This window comes from Pseudonaja textilis, chromosome 1 (genome assembly GCF_049901715.1).
Source record: "Pseudonaja textilis isolate UNSWEBS1 chromosome 1, rPseTex1.2, whole genome shotgun sequence".
Taxonomy (NCBI): Eukaryota; Metazoa; Chordata; class Lepidosauria; order Squamata; family Elapidae; genus Pseudonaja; species Pseudonaja textilis.
Genome location: NC_141990.1, coordinates 85126005 through 85146861, shown reverse-complemented (window position 1 = coordinate 85146861; position 20857 = coordinate 85126005). Strand labels below are relative to the sequence as shown.

At 35.7% G+C, this 20857-nt stretch overlaps 1 protein-coding gene across 3 annotated transcripts in view; it reads left to right on the top strand.

The window, feature by feature from the left end:
- The window catches only part of ADGRG6 (adhesion G protein-coupled receptor G6), a 105079-nt gene extending 93322 nt beyond the window's left edge, over positions 1 to 11757 (top strand). For 2 of the 3 annotated variants that reach the window (XM_087940088.1, XM_026705596.2), the window contains 3 exons: positions 515 to 616; positions 2168 to 2320; positions 9047 to 11757. In XM_087940088.1, the coding sequence (XP_087796214.1) occupies positions 515 to 616; positions 2168 to 2320; positions 9047 to 9225 (434 nt within the window). In that variant the 3' untranslated portion in view covers positions 9226 to 11757. Of the gene's footprint in view, positions 1 to 514; positions 617 to 2167; positions 2321 to 3267; positions 3315 to 9046 lie in introns of all 3 variants that reach the window. The other variant, XM_087940100.1, reaches the window with a different exon arrangement.
- The last annotated feature ends 9100 nt before the right edge of the window (positions 11758 to 20857 follow it).

The following is a 20857-nucleotide window of genomic DNA, read 5'->3' as shown; positions in this document are numbered from 1 at the left end:
AGGATCAGCATGAGTAGGGGAGTAATGGGAGGAGAATTTTGGAAGATCATTGGAGAAAGGACATGTGCCCAAGGTTTTCTCAACTGGAGGTCATTCATATATTAACCAGTTTGACTTAAAAATGAGGTGGTCATTCTAACTGTGGTCAGTATTGATTCCCAAATGACAATAGGACTGTTTGTTACTATTCATAGAGCCATTAGTTAAAGTAATATTTATTAAATTATTTTCATATAATCAAAGTTTGGAAGTTGATGAACAAGCTGAAACTTCATGCAGGAATTAATGAGTTGAACAGTTTGGAGACCCTTGATCTAATTTATTAGGACTTCTACCTTACTCTGAATCAATTAAATTCATATCTGATTGGGTTTGCACATATGTAACAATTAGTGAAGGTGTATATCTAAATACCATATATAATATTTCATGAACAAAAGGTATTTGTGCCTTTATGTGTATTTCTTAATCTTATTTAATAAAGTCCTCGATTTTTTATTATTTTACTTTTCAGGTTTATTTATATTTATATTCCACTGTGCAATGAAAGAAAATGTACAAAAGCAATGGAGAAGGCATCTTTGTTGTGGACGATTCAGGCTGGCAGATAACTCAGGTAATATGAACTACCCTTTGCAATTCTTCTCTCTTAATTGAGCCCATAAAGCTAAAATGTACATTATAAAGTAATCTTTCATACATGTGCTGACCTGCAAAGACCTGCTAAGCACAACTTTCTGAGATATTTAATAGAAATTATTGACTAGAAAATTGAGAATGTGCCACTTCTGCAAATGATGTTATTTCAAAGAATGAGTGTTCCCTTGCAATGTTTATGGAAATGTTTGAGGAGATATTAGAAACCAAAGCCTGAAACAATAAAAATAAATAGAGCAGTTGCTTTGATCCTTTTATCTTAGCTTTCACTGAATTAAATATATGTATTCATAAGCCTGCAGAATTTCCATTTAGCAGTTAAATGGACAAGATCCATATACTGTATAATAATTGTCATTTTATTCTATGATTCTTACTATAATTAAGGTCAGTTCTACTCATTATTAAAGCAAAATCTACTCTATTTTGAAATGTCCTTGTAATTTTTTTGGCAGTTATATGGAAGTTATTTGCTCTTCCCAACTTTCCAGATTGCTTACTTAACTTCCTAGTTAGTGTGTGTGTGTGTGTGTGTGTGTAAGCAGAATGTAAAAGAATCTTCTGTAGTAATATTGCCAAGAAGTTTTGCATAATAATATACTTCCACTACAAATAGGTCATTTTTGTCATTTTTATTAACTGGGCCATCTTCACAATCCATTCTTCCATTGAGGACATTTCAGTATTTCTCCAACTTTGTTCATACAGGTAGTCCTCAACATATAACATATAAATTCAGAAACTTTTCAAAGTTACGACGGTGCTGAACAAATGATGGTTATAATTGATCATCGTCTTCTGGCCATCCCAGGATTCCCATGATCAAGTGATGATGATCTGGGCACTTGACAATCACTTTCACTTATGACCAGTTGTTGTACCCTGTGGTCATCTGATTGCCATTCATTACCTTCCCTAATGGCTTCCCCAATAAGTCAGTGGGGAATCTGGCAGGGAAGGTTGCAAGTACTGGAGTAAGTCTCCCTCACCCACACGTCTTCCCCAACTTCTCCGCACTTGCACTTGGGAGGCTATTCAGGAACTACTGCACAACCTCTGCCTTCTTGCTGCACCTCCCTTCCACACCCTCCCGGAGCCTTGTGGCATTACTCTCACACGCCTCTAGTACCTCCCTGAGCCTCATGCATCTCTCACCAGTTACACATCCCCTCACTCACTCCCCCATGCAGTAGCAACCACTCCAAGCCTTGCTAAAGAAGAACTACTTGTATCTTATATAAGTGACCGGGTGGGAATAATTTCAGATGTTTAAATATGAATGATATCATTAAAATGGCTGTGTCACTTCATATATGAATTTCCCATATTGTCAGCATAGAGGAAATGCATGACTGCCTGATTTGCATAATAAAGGGTAATAAACACGCTAGGGAAAAATGAAAACGACTTGTGCTTTCTTTAATTCCATTCCTTTACTTCTTATAAGGTCTGAATAATTATTTCAATCTGGTATGCAATCACAGCCAGTTTTGCTTTCATTTATTTTCAGACTGGAGTAAAACAGCAACTAATATAATAAAGAAGAGTTCAGACAATCTGGGAAAATCCTTATCTTCCAGTTCTATTGGTTCTAATTCAACATACCTGACTTCAAAATCCAAATCCACATCAAACACCTACCATAAAAGGAACAGCCATTCTGGTCAGTAGTTTTCAATATGAAAAGTGTAATTGTTAAACTATCTACCTGGAATAGCTTGCTTTAGATTGATGTAGAACGTTAGGTAAGTTATGCACTAGAAATGCATCCATAGGAATTAACCATAATTTGGCTGGGATTCCTCTGCTTTAATAGTATTTTTTTCCAACAGCCAATTCAAGTAACATATATTGGCAGAAGGCTCTCAAGCTTCACATGCTATTGAGTTATCTTTAAGATAACCAAAAGCTAAAACTTATCTAAAACTAAAACAGAGTAAGATTGTTGGCACTTTTCAACAAAATACTGCTAACATTCCTTTTTCATATAAGTAACATTTCTTTTAAATTGTGTTTATTTTACTTATCAAATGTCTATATTCACTTAAGTCACTGGGTGGTTTACAGTTTTTAAAAAAACCCATTGTATTGAATGCAATAAAATTTTATCTGAAACTGTTTAAAAGTGTTTACAATTATTGGCATGTAATACCCCATTGGATTAATTGCAAATAGTCTTTTTAATGATTCATTAAATTTGAATCAACATAAGTGAGTAATTTGATGAGTTGTTGTGCATTAAAGCTTTATTCGCAGATGTTCTACATTACATAATAGATTTTCTTGAAGTATCTGAAGGTGGTTATTTGTCCTTGCTCATGATACAGCTTATTGATCTCTTTTTAATATAAATGACAACAATAATATGTTAGTGTTATGTGCAAAATTTGTAAAATACAGTTTATGTTAATCTTTCATTCTGTATTAACTGTTAACTGCTTGAGTACACCTATGTAAAATACAGTTATTCAAACTGGTATGTTGTGCTTAAGCACAGCATGTTTAAGCATAATTTAGTAATGTATATGGTGGTGGATATCTCCAAGTAATTGTTGAATTATTTCACTATTCTCCAAAATTGATTCAGCTGCTCATATGTTTATGGTATAGATAATGTCTTCTAAGAACATATCCTCACCAGTGGTCGAACATTCAAGGTAAAGTGTATATCACATTTGCTGAATGCATGATTTCCAAGCGCTTGCATAAGGACACTTGCATGAAGTTTGAATCAGCACAAAAAGATTAACTAATCATACATATTGCTTCATTCTATACTGTGCATCTTTCTCTGTCATTAATTCTGGCTGACTACAATTTGGTACACAAGAGTGCTTTCGATTATGGTTAGCATGAAAATGAAACATTCAGGATTGTTTGAGGTAAACATCCAAGGGAAACAACTTCATAAAATGCATATTGTTAGGTATATATTTTTGTCTAGTAGCTGACAAGAAGAAAATGAAAAAGACACCATTAAAGTGATTCACCTAATTTGTAATAATGTCTGCAAGAAATTACTGTATTCTCTGATGCTGAACATTTTTCAAAATGTTAGAAAAAGCTTTCAGTTATCAGCCTACTTAGTTTTTTAAAATATGCAGTGAATGTAGACGGTATACTGGTTCAGCATTTATTGTAATATTTAGCCAACCTAATGAAAGTAGAATGAATTTTGCTGGATTCAGCTATCATACAGTGACCAACAGAGAATCTCAAAAAGCTTATAGGTAGAAAATGAGGAAATTGTCTTCTTCAAATATTGCTCCCTGACAGTTGGTTTAAGCCATGCTGCTTTTGAGCCTTAGTATAACATATAACTATTAAGCTATTGCTCCTGCTCTCTGTGAATATGTCTAGCTCTGAGGGCTTAGACTTGCCACCTGCCAAGTCACTGTCTATGGTCCATGGGCTCTCAATCCCATGTACTCTCCTTTTTAAAGATCCAACATATACATGTTCATAATCCAGTCATTCAATTTTAGCCTCCCAAGAAAGGGAAAAATCATGAACATGGAAACAGGCAGCTGCCATCCCCTTCCTGCAGGGCTTACCTTCCTCAATCTGGGTAGGAGAAGTGGTCGTGAGGATGGCATCTGGGAGTGGGTCAAGCTATTTTGCATCAGCTGCCGAAGCAGTCTCCAGCCATCAGAATGGAGAAGATCTCGCCGACTGAGGGGAGAGAAAGAAAGAAGGAAGGAGCTGGGAGAGCCTGAAATAATGGTGAAAGCTTCTCCACTTATCATGGTGGGGGAGAAGTAAACCTATGAAAAGCCCGAGGGCTGGAATATCATCATACCACTGAGTTGCTGCAGTACATTTTTTTCTACGGCAGATATGAATGAGCAAGTCTGAGTATTTCCCTTTGGCTCCTTCTTTATCACCTGCTTGTGGAAGAAGAATTGGAAGGAAGAGTAAAGACTACAGTTCTCTATTTCCCCACCCACCCCATTTCACACATGGATTTTGAGGAATAAAGGAAGAGAGGAGGAAGAAAATTATTACATCATCCCAAATAACCTGAGGCCACAATAGGGGAGATCATGAACTAGCAAACATATCTTAAGTAAATATGACCAAAATGTAGCATGGAAGGCTAGATAGGTGACTTGGAAGTTCCCTTAAGGTGAGATCTGGAAAGAGCCCATTTGAGGCCATTATTATTAGGGCTAAATGATCAGAAGGAAGGATGTGCAATAAACCTGGCTGAGGTACCTTTTATAGTATTGGCTCCCAACCTTTTGGGCACCAGGGACTGGTTCTGTGGAGAGATGTTTTTCCGCAGACCCAAGGGGGCATGGTTTTGCATGCTGCCTGCATCCCTCCAATGGGGCTTTGCTTGTTTGTGGAGACCGTTTCTGGCATGGACCGGCTGTTTGGGGACCCCTGTTTTAAACCAGGGGTCTCCAACCTTGACAATGTTAAGACTTGTGGACTTCAACTCCCAGAATTCTGCGAGTTGAAGTCCACAAGTCTTAACGTTGCCAAGATTGGAGACTCCTGTTTAAAAGGACTGATGAGGGATTTGTGAAATTCTCTATTCTTGTTCATCTTTTGCCTCCACAGGCTTTTGATGGAGACTTGAAAGTATATCCCAATGGAGGGATGGGGCAGGAATTAATAGGTCTTCCTTAGATAAAATGAAGCTTTCCTTGGAAAGATTGTCTGCTAATGGTGCTGAGGTATAGAATCCAGCATCCCTTACAATTACCCAGAGTGGCTAGGGCTGCTGGGAATTGCAATTTATCAACATTTGTAGAGCTACGTGGATTATGGATTAAAGTGTGTTTGTTTAAATAAGTAACTATTTGTATTTATGAATAAAAAGATTTTATTATCCACCCCTCAGGTTAATGAGCTGTTAATGAGCTTCTAAATTTGCTTTTGCACATTTTGGTGGCAGATGCTGTTTTGCTGTCTTGTTCACTACGTTTCACCTCCATGGCTGACTTCAAGTTCCAATAGAGTGAAGGGAAAAACTTTTCTGTATTTTTCATGCTATTGCTTATTTCATATACATCTGTTATAAAATTCTTATTGATCTTCCTTCTAAACCCCTAAACACAGTAGAAATCTGTGCTCTAGTGCTTAAATCACAGATTTGTATTGAATAAATACATAAAATGTAACATAAGAAATCATAACTTTTCAAAACACCTTTTCAAAAATAATACAACAAAACCAAAGTAAGCCATATGAGAATGTTTGCCAAAAAAAACCATTCTGGCTATATTTTAGCATACCTACACTTATTTTCCATGTAAAAAAAATCCTGTGCAATTTGCATTTTCTTCATTGCATTTCATAAGTAATTGTGGTTAATTTTAAATCTACTTAATTTTAGCTATACATTATTATAAAAAAATTGAGGAATCCTTTCCCTCTTGTTTATACTTGTGATCAATTTAAGTTTTATATAGTTGCTAGTTTGGGTAAATGAATGCTAAATATTTTAAGGAATATTACCCGTTTGCATAAATATAATATTCGATAGTAACACATAACAATTGTGGTAAGAATTCAGTAGGTAAAATTTTATTCATTAGATGCCTATAAAAATAATGTGTTTAGTTGTATATTAAGAGAAACATTATATGAGCACCATCTAATGGTCACATTTAGATCAGCAAAGCTGCTCACTGTCTTGAACTCTCTAGTCTTCTGGTAGTAGTATCTTACACAAAAGCTTGTTCTAGGTATGCTTGAGGTTGAAGTTACCAGTATGAACACAGCTGACTGAACTCAGTTGGTGTCAGCTGATACTTGAGTTGGTACTGATTATGTCATAGTATAACTCTGCCAAAGTCTGAAACAATATATTTTACCCACTAAGCATTATTGAAAAGGAATTCAGTCAACTCTATCAGTATTGTTATAGATATTCATTGCACCCAGGTCAAAATTACATACCTTAGTAGAAAAAATACATTATCAAGTTCTTTCTCTTTTTAGGTAATATATAATACTATTTATTCTGTGAGAGATGAGTCAATATAACTTTCACAGATATTTAACCACACGTTCTTCTTTCTGGGTTAATCTCTACATCGAAAACTATCCAGTTCACACAAAATGCATTCAAACATTATTCTTCTTTCTCAAAATGTATTAATTAAATGCATTTTGGCACCTTTTATGTAAACGATTGCATGCTGGAAACTGTGCCTCTCCTAATTTTGTTCAGAATTTGTAAATTTCAGTTCTACCAAGCATCTTTAGCGACATGATAATGATGTGATCATGATATTTTGTTGTCAATAGCTATACCAGCTGATTTTGTACAGCATAAGAGAAACATACAATACAAGCAGCATAGTGGCCTAAAGATGGTGCTCTCAACCCATAATAAGGAGGCTATGAGTTCGATCCTAGTTAGCGGCAAATATTTCTCTCTCTGGATTCAATAAGTTATTGTCTGCTGTGAACTCCATGAGGGCATCCAGAAAGTAAATGCTTGTGCTCCTTTCAGGCATCCCAACTCCACCCTGTACAAGGGATTACAGGGTCATTTAAAAAATGGAAGCACATATTATGATCATAACATAATAGAGGGTGAGAGTGCATATTATTAAAAAATATGAAGCTGTGACTTCCAGTATCAATTCTATACCTTCTTTACAATTTGAAGTAATGTCACATTTGGATGCAGCAAAATCACTCTGAAAGTGAGATGAGCAGTACCTAAATTTGATAAATAAACAAAAACCTAAATCTACAGATTCTGCATCTCTGGGGGTGGTTTGACATTTATTTCAATGTAGATAACACAGTCTGTGTGTATAAATGAAATGCAATATGACTGTAAATTGATAGTGAGGAACGCGGTCAAAATCCGTTCTCAGCACATAATAAGCTGAGTCCAAAAATGGTGAAACCTGTAGCCATTACTGTTGATTTTAGTGCAACTGTCCTCATTTCAGCAATTTAGTAGTAAAAAGTGATTTTCTTTCCCCTTTCTGGCATGACTCTTAATGAGATAGTTTTTTTCTCTTGTCCTTATTCTGAATTGGTTCATACATTCAAAGCGGATAGTTTGCGTGAAATTATCCTGAATCCTGTTCAGAATGAAGCAGATAACATCCACATTCCCAATTCAAAAACAGACTCCAAATGCTTATACCAAACAGCATTTAATTGTGAGTCAGATTACTGCAGTTTGATATCATGGCTTCAACAATGCTGATGCCATTATTTCAGTAACTAGGTAGGTCAGCATAGAAATGTCATCCAATAACTGGTGAACTTGTGTTAAAGCAAAAAAAAAAAAACATTGGTCAAAAATACCTAATGATTAGAAAAGATGATAGGAAAACATGTAGATTTTCAACCTGAACTTTTTCTATTAGGTATAGCACCAGAAAAATTTGATAAACAAAATATATATTTAATATTGTATATATTAACAGCAGCAAGGATTATATTTGCACAATATTGGAAAAATGAAGAAATATGAGACAGAGAGATAATTCGGACAGACTTACATGGAAGATTAAACAAAAAGAAGATACAGAATATTATCAAACATGGAACTTATTCTACCAGTGGGTGGAAAAAAGGGCTGGAGATGAAGAATGTGATCTGTACTGCTAAGCAAATAAAATAACCCAGACCACAGGATGTTTATTAAGCACTAACAAAATGCAAACAAAAGAAAATTAATAAAATGTTATTTTAAAAAATGTCATCCAATAACTGAAAGCCAAAGCTAAATTTCAGATTATGTAGACTGAAGGAATAAAATTTGATCTATACTTCTAGATAGATCAGGAGTACAAAGTATGGTGTACATACAGTCCAACCCTACTAATTTTCAGCTCCCAGAGCACCGGCGGAGCTGGATTTTTCAGGCAGATGATACATATGAAATGTGTACTTTAAGACTTCACATTGTACCTCTCTCTCACATACACACACACACACACAGACACATTTTACTCCTTAAAACTGCTCAAAATGATAACAATTAATTGAACTATTCAATTAATTGTTAACATTTTGAGAGTTTTTAGGAGTAAATTGGGTGACTTTAATTCTTAGGAAAGCATAAATCACAATTTTGCTACTTCCATTTCCCTGAACCTCACCCAAATGGCTTATTAGTAATTGCTGCCCTAAAACAGAAAAAGGATAAAATGTTATAAGAAAATAATAAAGGAAAAGCTTTTAATGTATGGTTGTTAATGTGCAATATAAAGCTTGTTGTAACTATCAGACTGGCAGCTTACTCATGGTATGGATTGTAAAAAGAAAATCAGAATTCAGAACAAAAATAAAAGGATATCATATACTTTATAGTATTTACTAAGGGGTTGTCTGAGGTCATCCTCTTGGCAGTAAATTTTGTTTTCAAAATTACTGACTTGTTTTGTTTTGTCTTGTTTTTAATCAGACAATGTTTTTCTTGACAAGCCTTCAACAAAATACATCCAAGTGGACATGGAACAGACGTCAATCATCCCAGTTCACCAAGTCATTGACAAAGTGAAAGGTTACTATAATACTCAATCAGACAATTTCTATAGAAATATGATCATGTCAGACTCCCTGAGCCACAGTACAAAATTCTGAATATCTGGAAGAAGACAAGTCAACAAGCAGAATAAAGATTATTAAGTGTTGAACTTGTGGTGACTGGCAAAAGATATAAACTTTACCAAAGTGTTGTGCTTTATCCAGTTATATAAGCTTTTCAGCTACCTAGACTTGGAGAAACAGAACATCTAATCAATTCTCTCCACTCTCTTATCAACAGTTCTCAAGCATCTAACAGTGACATGTTTATTAATCCCATCTATAATCTTGCAAAGTTAAGAATCTTGAAAAGTCCAAAACTAAAGCTTGTAGCTTCCAAAGACATTTTCAAAGCATGCTGTTAAGATGTTGCATCAACCCACATTTTCTTCTGTGATATATATGTATGTCTGTGTGCATATGTAGCCTTACACAGGGAGGGCTATCCAATTGTGCATGTCAGTAGGTATAAATGTATTCCCTTGGATCATGTAATCAAATCTACTCTGAAAAGAGGGATAATAGCATATTCTGCTTGCAGCATCAGCAGAGGTCTGTTTGCGTAATGCTAGAGGTCATTTGAGATTTTATAGATGTTTTTTTTCCACAGACAAGGCAAAGAAAAATTATTTTTTGTGAATTTATACTCTTTTGTGCCTGATTACAGAAATCAAAAGTGTTTCCAAGATTATCTTTCTCTCAATCTTAACTCTTGCTTGCAAACTCTGGGCCATATTTATTATTTTGTTATTTTTTAATGGCAGAAGTATTGAAGTCTGCTTCTGTGATTTTGGAAAAACTTAATGAAGTGTTTTATATAACTTGAAAGTTTGCCTAGTTATAGATCAAAAGAAACTGAGCAGTTAAACTGAGCACAGTTGCTATGCATCTTCATCATGATCAAAGAATAGAAATTCTGAATCAGTCCAATATTATATATGAACTTACATCAGTTTTTCCTAATTTGCTTTATTTTCACATCCTTATATATGTGGAATTCCAGGATGGAACATGGTTTTCCATTGATTTATGCCTTAAGAGCAATGTTTATTAACCTGTCAAATCAAGTTACTGCCCTACACCTTTTCACCCAGATAGACCTTTTCCAAGATATGTATTGACACTTACCTAACAAGAAATCTTTATAATTTCAGATATACACAGCTGCTGAAACAATTGAGATTTTCACACGTAAGCATAGCGGTCATGCCATCTATTCTTCCCTTCATATAGTATTTTGAATTACAGATTATATTATTATATACTCTGTAGCAAATATACTTAGATTTACTAAAGTCAGTATGCCTCATCTTTAAAGGAGAAGGTTGTTATATTCATTGTTTACAACCGTAACACAAATTTTCTTTGGGTGAAATTAGCTAAAATAAATACTCAAAATATATATATTTGCACACAAACATACACACACACATGCTAAATATAAAACAATCTGTCACTTGCTCAATTCTTTAGTAACTCTTTCTGTGTGCCATTTTATTTAATCTCCCAATAATATATAGAATAATCTCCAGTATGTCTTCTTAGAAATAATTCCAACTGAATACAAGGAGGCTTATTTTAAGGAAAATTTGTACAGAATTGCAAATTTGACCAGTGACTGACAGGTGGTCATAGGATTTCTCCCTCTTTCTATGGCAATAATCTCTGCAAGCTTATTTTCAAAGTTTCAACTCCATCTGTTATTATAGCTGTTTAACAACTACCTGTTATACTAAAGTTGCCCTGTTAGACTAAAGTTGTTTGATTTAATTTGTTTTATAAGGCATTATTTATTGCAGGTTAAGGATTTATTTTAATATGAGTGAATGATTCCTTGTGACATCAAGTTATACCAGAGTCTGATGGGATCAAACAGAGTCTGATGGGATTACTAAAGAGAATGTTTTGTTTATATGTGCCTTCTAAAAAAATTAGTTTATATCTCTCAATAAATTTCAGAAAGTCACTTATGTAACATTTATTCTGGATAAAATATTCAAAATAAGGAGGGAAACTCTATTTCTGTATATGGTAATTGGAAGTAAATAATATTAAAATGGTAAATGGCTTTACTTTCATTAGGAAAATTGTAATACTTTAGTTTCCCCTTAAGATGGTTTTATCTGACCAGATTAATGTGAAATGTGCCTATATTTTAGCCAAATAAGAATATTCTTTGCATTTACTACCATGTAGTAATCCTTTAAAATTTATTTCAGATAAATAGTTTTTCTAGTGCTCTTCTTTCATCATATCATCTTTCTTGTATAAATCTTTGGTTTTCTTATCAGCAAAGCTTAACTTTCTTTGTATATATTTATTTATTTCTGAGGTTTAAAATGTGTCAGCATGTTTCAACTGCACACTAGCTGTCTTTGTATACAAACTTTAAGTGATAAGGAGAAAAATAGGTGTGTGTGTGTGAATATGTCTGCATGTTGGATTTGCTACATGTACAATTTATTGGATAAGCTTTTGTTTATCACGGAAATACTGATATAATTTCAAACATTAGTTTTTAAGGACTAGTGTACAATTTATAGAAACATTGTAACATCAGTAGTCTCATTAAATTTTTCAAAATTGTGAGTGACTCTTGATTCTTTGCAACTGATCAACAAAATTCTTTGGTAAAATGCTGGAGAATAACCTATTTCTTCCTAGTAGCCGTTCTTAATCAGAATTTGGAGATGGAAGAGTTAAACCAGACACTGTTGTGGTTTGCTGGCAGCCTGTGCAGACGGCAGTAGAGTCGGACAGTGAGGAAGAAAGGGGACCAGTCAGGGAGTCTGGAGAAGACTTAGACGCTGGTCTTGCATCCAATGCAGGGATGGGGCCAGGGCCACCTGGGAGTGGGGTGCTGCTTTTGGAGCCTTTGGAGTCTGGCAGCAGCGAAGCAGAGGACCCAGGGGAGCCTGTTCTCAGTGCGTATGTGCACAGAGCTGATAGAAGGAGAGAGCAACTGAAGCAGAAGGGGCAATTCGGAAGTAAGGCTGGGAGATGATTGCCCCTACCATAAGGGATAAAAGTCAGACCTCAATGATGAACTCTTTGCAGGAAGCAGAGTAGTTCAACAGATTCCAAGTCCTTGAAGCTCTGTGTATTCTGCTCAGTTTTTTCTGGTAGTTCAGTTGGTTTCTGTTATAATTAATTTGGATACTTCTGTTTTTGGCAGCTTTCCACAGCACTGACAGGCATGTGCTTATCTTGGGGAACTGTTTAAGATTAGTTCTGGCTGAGAATGAAAGTAATTCCCAGCGTTGCATTAAAATAGGTTTTGCTTTTAAAACAAGTTTGTGTTTCATTACTTTGATGAAGCCTGTGTCAGAACAGACACAGAGGACAGGGAACTGTAAACTCTGCCTAATGATCGTAGGGTCACAGGAAACTACCTGATTGAAAAGAGGAGGGATGAGATAAGAGGGCAGGTATTTTTATGTATTGTCAGGGAGAAGCAAACAATCTGATCATTATTCTCCAAAAGAATGCAAAATTGCAATTTTAGACAAATATTTCATCTTTTTCAGATAGTTTGGAACACTAAAATTGTAACATTAAAATCCCAAAAGTGCACTCCCTTTTATCTCCTCAGCCAATGCTTGGCATCACCACAGGCATTTCTTACATATCCATGAATATATAAACATACATTGCACAGCTTTATTCCCTACTGTCAGTTTTGAACCATCCTCTTAAGTATGTCATTTATTCACATGGAAGTTTTCATCATGTGTCATGGTTTCTGAATTTAGTAGCCAACCTTCCCTTTAACTCCATACTTGAACAAAGCATTCCAAGATTCAACTCTCTTCACTTTATCCAATAAATATAATAAATCTTTCTCACAATCATATCTTTCTCAGTGACCGGGTGTACACAGCAGCCCAGGTCTTCTTGCATTTGCAACATTTTACCTGTAACTGCTTCTACCTTTCCAGGCCAAATTCTGGAACTTTGCCAGTGCAAATGTGCACTTTCCATTCATTCTGACAAGACTTTCCAAGGGGCAAATGAAGATTTTGCATCCACTAAGGATGCAGTCTTCACACTACACACACAAAGTAACATTGCTGCTTCTTAACCAAATCTTATTCATATTTAAACTTTTCCCCAGTTATACCATCTACTTCTGCAGCTTTACCATTATTCAAGAGTCACACATTTAATAAATCCTTTTCAGCACTTTTTCCTTGAACATTAACGTTTATAGTATTTCTTACTATCCCACTCTTTCAAATCTCTAAAATGTTCCTTCCGGCAGACCATCATTTCAGTTTAATTCCAAATCATTTTATCCATTTTAATTCCATTTGCTTGCCGGAGGCTTCTTGTCATCTCTTCTCACACAATCCTCTTTCACCACTATACATTACATATTCTCACTCTCATTCTTTGTAGCATTTTCTTGTATCCATTTGTCTTCAGTTCTTCATTTTACCAAGTACCTTTTCATGCTTACCATTAGCAGAACTACACACTTACATGGCACTCTGTAACTTCATTCTTTTCACTTTGTTTTAAGCTCTCTTTAACATCTTTCTTCACATTCAGTTTTTGTTTATTCTATTTTGTTTAGTCTGGTACATTCTCTTCCTGCAGTCGTTCCACTTTCACTCTGTCATCTTTCATATCTCTCCCATCATATCTTCCATTTTATTTTTCTCCCCAAATCCTTCCTTTATACTAACAGAAATAGTTTATCTGGTGTTCAGAGTCTCATCCCCTTCCCTAATGCTCTTAGTCTTTCTGAAACAAATAGTAATAGCACTTAGTCTTATATATACTGCTTCACAGTGTTTTATAGTCCTCTCTAAGCAGTTCACAGAGTCACCATATTGCCCCCAACAATACAGCTTCAGAAGGATGGAAGGCTGAGTCAGCCTGAGTCAGCCTTGAGCTGGTCAGAATCGAACTGCTGGCATTGGCAGAGTTAGTTTGCAACACTGCATTCTCACCACTGCACCACCATGGCTCTTATGCTTTTGTGATCATTATGAAAGGGAGAAAAAGAACTGAGTGACCCCTACTGAAAACATCCAACTCCAAATATTATGATGACCTTGCCCAGATGCTTCATACAGATATTAAAAACAACAAGAGTGAGAGTGGTTCCCTGTGGAACTTCACAGCCTAGCATCCATGAGGCAAAGAAGAAGTCTCTCAAAGCTATATTCTTGCTGCCAAACCAGGTATAAAACTGGACTGGAATGGGAACAGATATATATCAAGTACATATGAAAGTAATGTAATTCTGAGTAAGTATGCATCCAGCAAAGGTTGCAGCTTTAAATTTAGCTGATAAATATTAGCAGATGCATATATGGATAAATACTAATTTCTAGAAGCAAATCATAAGACATAGTTATAATTTTAACTACAATCTTACCAAGTACACCAGCTTATATATTTTTATTTGTTTTATTTTTTATTTATTTTATTTTGTCAAGCGATTATAAGATAACAGGTATAAGTATAAGCATGGTTATGAATACATGAAATGGATACATATAAGAAAAAAAAGAAACAATAGGACAGGGATGGTAGGCACATTGGTGTGCTTATGCACACCCCCTACAGACCTCTTAGGAAAGGGGTGAGGTCAATAGTAGACAATTTAAGGTTAAAGTTTTTGGGGTTTGGGGAAGAAACCGCAGAGTATTCCAGGCGTTGACCACTCTGTTGGTGAAGTCTTATTTCCTGCAATCAAGTTTGGTGCAGTTTACCTTGAGTTTGTATCTTGTGTGCTCTTGTATTGTTATGGTTGAAGTATACATTGAGTGGTAGGACATTGGAATGTATAATTTTATGTACTATATTTGATCGGACCGAAGGCGGCATAGTTCTAGGTTGTCTAGGTATAGAATTTAAAGTCTGGTAGCATAACGTATTCTGCAACGAGTAGAGGACTGGAGAACTCTTCTTGTGAAATATTTCTGGATTTTCTCAACTGTATTAATATCAGATACATAATGCAGGTTCCAGACTGATGAGCTGTATTCAAGGATTGGTCTAGCAAATGTTTTGTATGCTCTAGTTAGTGTGATATTACCGGAGAAAAAGCTACACAGGGTTAGGTTAACAACTCTTAATGCCTTTTTGGCTATGTAGTTACAGTGGGCTCTAGCACTTAGATCATTAGAGATCCAAGGTCCTTGACAGAGTTTGGATCATCAACAAGGTCTTGACTATTCAGCTTGTATTTTATTTTTTGCCAATATGTAAGACAGAGCATTTATTTGTTGAGATTTGAAGTTGCCATTTGTTTGACCAAGCTCTTTTTGAAGGGTAGCAGTATTGTTGTCGGTGTTGAATACAGTTGGAGATCATGGAGTTGGTGAACTTTGAGACTGTTAGGAGCTATTATGGATAAATATCAATTTCTCCATGTTTCTGTGACAGAGATCACGTTCTGCCTCCAAAGCTCGTAGGTACTATTTCAGATTGAAATTAAACTGGATAGGGACAGTTCATAAAAGTAGCTTGCCATGCTTTATACTTATTTACAGCTCCATTTGTTTCTTCTGTCCAATCTGTTGAGAATGATGGAGTGGTGATCTTAATGACTTAGCATTCCTGCATTGCAGTAGTTCCCTGCATGTTTGCCTCAAAATAAAAATAGAAATTATGCAGAAAATTGGTTGTCTGCATTAGCTAGAATGAGCCAGCAGAGTGCAATATGGCACCACTATTGGTTATGCACTGAAACTTTCAAAAACATTCCATTTCTATATGCAACAGAATTGTGTTAAGCAGGAAACTCTACATGCAGATCAGAGTCTCAACTCATATCCTGAAGGCATATCACAACATAAAGCAAATTTTAATTCTGCGTACTTATGGGTGATTCAACAGTAATGGATAATGTGAACACTAGAAGAGATAGAAAAAGAAAAGCCTATCATAATGCCTTTTTTAGACAGGGCCCTTCATCACTAAATGATAGATAAGCCTATTAGTGAACAGAACAATGACTCAGCTCTCAAGTTACGTTCCATTTTCATGTCACAGGGCATGCTTTCTTTGATTAATTTTGAAGTTTGTATAAATATTCATATCCCATAATCCAATATTTATTCATTTTTAAATGACTATTGAAAAAAAATACTTGAGGCATAGAAAAAGAAGATACTGTAATATACACTATCAGCTTTTTTAATATCTTCTGAAATGGAAAGAAAAGTTTGCATTCTCTGTTGTTAGGATCCTTTTGAAGTTTTCTCATTCCTCTAAATATATATATATATTCCAGAACTTATTTATATGTCTGTATATAATCTACCAAGAGTGGGTTTACAAAGCACTACAGCACATTAAGAGACCTGTGAATTTTGGTATTGAAAATTCCTGAGAATATCATGGATAGCCAAGAAGCCAAACAAACTTATTAAACAAAACAACCCAGAGTTCTCACTTGAGAGACAAATGACCAGGTTCAAATTGTCATAACTTTGGAAACCTGATTTGTTTCCAAAGATGCAGCTCTCTGGAGAAATATATAACTTTGGGAAAGGTGGAAAGAAAGAGAAGACAAGGAGAATTGCAGCTACGTTTGCAGTGGATATATGATTAGAAGACTTCACGGATTAGCTTGGAGACAGGTTGTCCCAGATAAAAAATCTCTGTGGTCACTGAAGAATCAGGATGACTTGATGACATATCATATTGGTTTCTTGAGATGCTGCCTTTCTTTCATAGTATCTGATCTTGTAGGGTTCGTATATTCTGTGGTCCTTTGATTAAACAACACGATCTATCAAGGCCCCACAAACATGCCTGTCCTCCAAAATCTTGGCATAGGCTGGAGATCTGGATAGCTCCCACTCCACTGTTGTTCAGAAGATTTATGAAGTTTGGGCTCTTCTCTCAGGTGTTTGGCATGGGAAAGTGAAGTCTCTTGCTTCGTTCCATGGTCTGTCATACTTACCATCTTTTATCTTATTGGTTTTATTGATACTTTTTTGATTGTTGTGAGCCCCTAGAGTCCCTAGGAGTTGGGTGGCATTTATTACTTTAACAAATTATTATGGTATAACCAATCACAGATCATCCAATTTGTTGACTATTCCATATAGAGGGCTAAAAGGACTATTCCTTTTACTCTAATGACATTGCATTTTCTTCCTAATTTTTACCCTAGAGCTCCGAGGAACCCCAAAAGGCTGCTTTTAGTGTGTTATAACAAACACACTATAAAATAGTAGAAGCAGTGTAGCTTACATAGAGGCATTCAGCAGAGCTAAGGGAGAGCATATAATCAAATAAATACTGCACTGACCCTTTTCTACATTCATTGTTATATTACATACACAGGAGCCACAGGTAGCATTACAACATTGTGGCATTATGTTGCAATGCACCTACATTCTGCTGAAGCCATTGGAGTCTGTGGAATTTCTCACTGTCTCAGTGAAAGTATTAACCAAGGATTTGGAAGGCTCAGGTTCTGTCCATCTTCAGCCATGGAAACTCACCAAGTAACTTTGTGGTAAGATGAACAGCCAATAAAGTTGATAAAATAAACTCAAGGGAGTGACTTGGAGCTACTTCCTCTCCTTCTGCCTAGCTCCCTTCACACAGTTGCTGTCCAAGGAAACAAAAGAGCTTCTAGACGAAAGACAGGATATAAATCTAATCAATCAACCAACAAATAATAAGTAAAATTTTTGTTAATTTATAACAGCTCTTCAAACTTTGATTTCCAATGGACACCAGGATAACTGAAGTCTTCTCACTTCTTTTCCTGAAAGGCAGATTCAGCTATGTGAGGCAGTATGAGGAGACATGGGATAGAGAAATGATAGAATATTTAGAGAGAGGGAAACATACTGTTCAAGCTATGCTTTTAGTAGTGTTCAACATTATGTAGAGTGCAGGGAATGTGAAAAAATGGGGAGAGCAAGAAATTAAAGGCATGCATTAAACATGAAACATCACTAAAACTAGTATTTGTATTCACAACATTCTGAAGTACAATGGCACAACTAAACATTCTCACCTCGGTCAATTTTTACTGTAGCAGAAGACTAAAGATTTCTAAGCCCAGCATCCTATTTCCTCAAGTGGACCTCCAAATATCACATGGAAATCCACAAAACAGGACAAGTGCAGATTTAAAGAACCTCTTAACATATTAATGAAAGAGCTTGGGCTAAACAGATGGGTTAGATTAGAATATATCAGGTGCTTTTCTCAAAGTTATCTGATCATTTCAAAAGAAGAAATAATAAGAATAAAACACTATACTCAATCTGAATCGGAGCAAAAACAACTAGCCTAAAAGACGAGCCCAAAAAATAAAGTGCAGAACTTGATACCAGAGATGTTAGGTTTTCCCCCTTTTCTGCAAAGCAATGGAAAAGGCTTCAGCTGGAAAAGGTATTTGAGACAGTTTGAACTAATGTGTGGGAAGACTTGGCAGGCTTTGTATCTTTTTGTGCACATCTGGAGTTGGAAAAGAATTTTCCCTAACATAAAAAATGGCATGAGGTAATCTGTTAAAGCGGGTATGGAACACCTTATTTCTTTCAGGCTTACATTTAGAAACATAAACATAAACTGACAGTAGAACAAGGCCTAGTGGCCCATCAAATCTGCCCTGTGAGTTTATTTGTTTTCTTTTTTTATGTATATTTTTTATGTATATATTTTAATTTTGGTTGGATAATGGACATATGTTTATCCCAAGCATCTTTAAATTCAGTTATTGATGACTGACCTGCTACCTCAGCTGGAAGTTGGTCCCAAGCTTAATATTCTGCTACTATAGCTGTTGCAATAAAAGTACTATTTATCCACATGGCATTGGGTTTTTTTAACCTCATTTGTTTTCTTGAGCTGACAGGCAGAGGCAACCAGGTATGCAAGATGATGGGCACAGAAATCCAGCTCTTCCTCTTTTGTATACGTGTCATCATCACACATGTAGAAAAGAGGTGAAGCTTGAATTGTAATGCTGAGCTTGCAATCTTGCAAATTTTGATACCCAAGCCCATCCCTAAAAAACACCCACAAGCTAAATATTGTTAGCTAAACATTGCTAGTAGGGGGGGAAATCATGCTCTAAAAAAGTGATGAAATCAAACCACATGCATAAAATGATTGACAAATCAGAATCAAATTGCTAATATTTGAACACTGAATTCTAAATTATAAACTCCTAAATCAAAGTAGCTAACATGTCAGATGCTTACAAAAAGTTTTATACAACAACCTCCAGCTTTTAAGAGCCAGGGGAGAAATATTCTCAATACAGTACATAAGCCAACAATGGGATGACAGTTGTTATCAAGAATGCAGGGAAAGTTGATATCTTCCCTTCTATTTCCACTGAAACCTGCTTCAGAGGAATATGAATATTTGGCTCTTCATTCATACCCAATTTGTATTTTCTACTGACCATGTTCTTGATGCATTTTCTCAAAGAGCCAATTGGTTCCAGAAAAGACAGTGAAATGGAAGCTGAGGGACTGATAACAGCAAGAATGTAAAACTCAAAATTGCACATGGATGACAAAGCCATCGTTTAGAAAAAGAAGCTTCTTTCATTTATTAGATTTAAAGCAGCTGCTCCTAGATGACTTGGCCCTATGTACAGCGGTGGGATTCCATTTTTTTTACTACGGGTCTGTGGGCGTGGCTTGGTGGGCGTGGCAGCGGAAGGATACTGTAAGATCTCCAGTCAGAGGTGGGATTTGCCGGTTCTCCGAACTACTCAAAATTTGCACTACCAGTTCTTCAGAACTGGTCAGAACTTGCTGAATCCCACCTCTGCCTATGTATAAATACCTGAAGAATAGTTAACTTTATTCTACCAGTCAAAGATAGAAGTAAATATTCCTTGTTAAAACATTGTACATAAAACTACTAATTTTATTAGCTGCTAATGCTCCCAAAAAGTTCTCTCTGTTTTTCTCTATCCATTCATATGCATGCAGCAGTAGTCCATACATGTATGTGTGTGAATGAAAAAAACAATCACTATAAATAAAAACCCAACACCTGGTCTGATATTTCTTCTATTCTAATTAATTTTACCACTTGTTTTGTCTCATTCAATTGTAAATTCAAAGGAGACACAGGAGATTGGGCTAGAATACCTCTAAGGTCCCTTCCAACTCTTGTTATTCTGATATTTTGAGACTATTTTTTGAAGTTACCTAGTTTGGTAAAGAAATGTCTGCAAGAAAACTACCAAGCTCAGAGAGCCCTTAGGACCCTGAAATATAATATCTTTATGACAGTACAGCAACAACTCGAATTCATTGGATATTGTTATTTTTTTAAAAAACAATTATGTATAGTTTAGCACACAATTGCCTAGAAATAAGTTTCACTGTATTTAGTGGGATTCCTTATAGATCAGTACCCTTAGAAATTTTCCAATATTTGAGAGGCTGTCATAGAGACGAGAGGGTCAACCTACTTTTCAAAGCACCTGAAGGCCAGACAAGAAATAATGGATGGAAACTGATCCACCCAGGAGAGATTCAGTCTAGAAATGAGGAGAAATTTTCTGTTCAGCCAATGGAACAGCTTGCCTTCAGAAGCTATGGCAGCTTCATCACTGGAAGCTTTCAAGAAGAGACTGGACTGCCATCTGTCAGAAAAGGTGTAGGATCCTTCTGCTTGGGCAGGGGGTTGGACTAGATGACCTATAAGGTCCATTCCAACTCTGTTATTCTGTTAAATC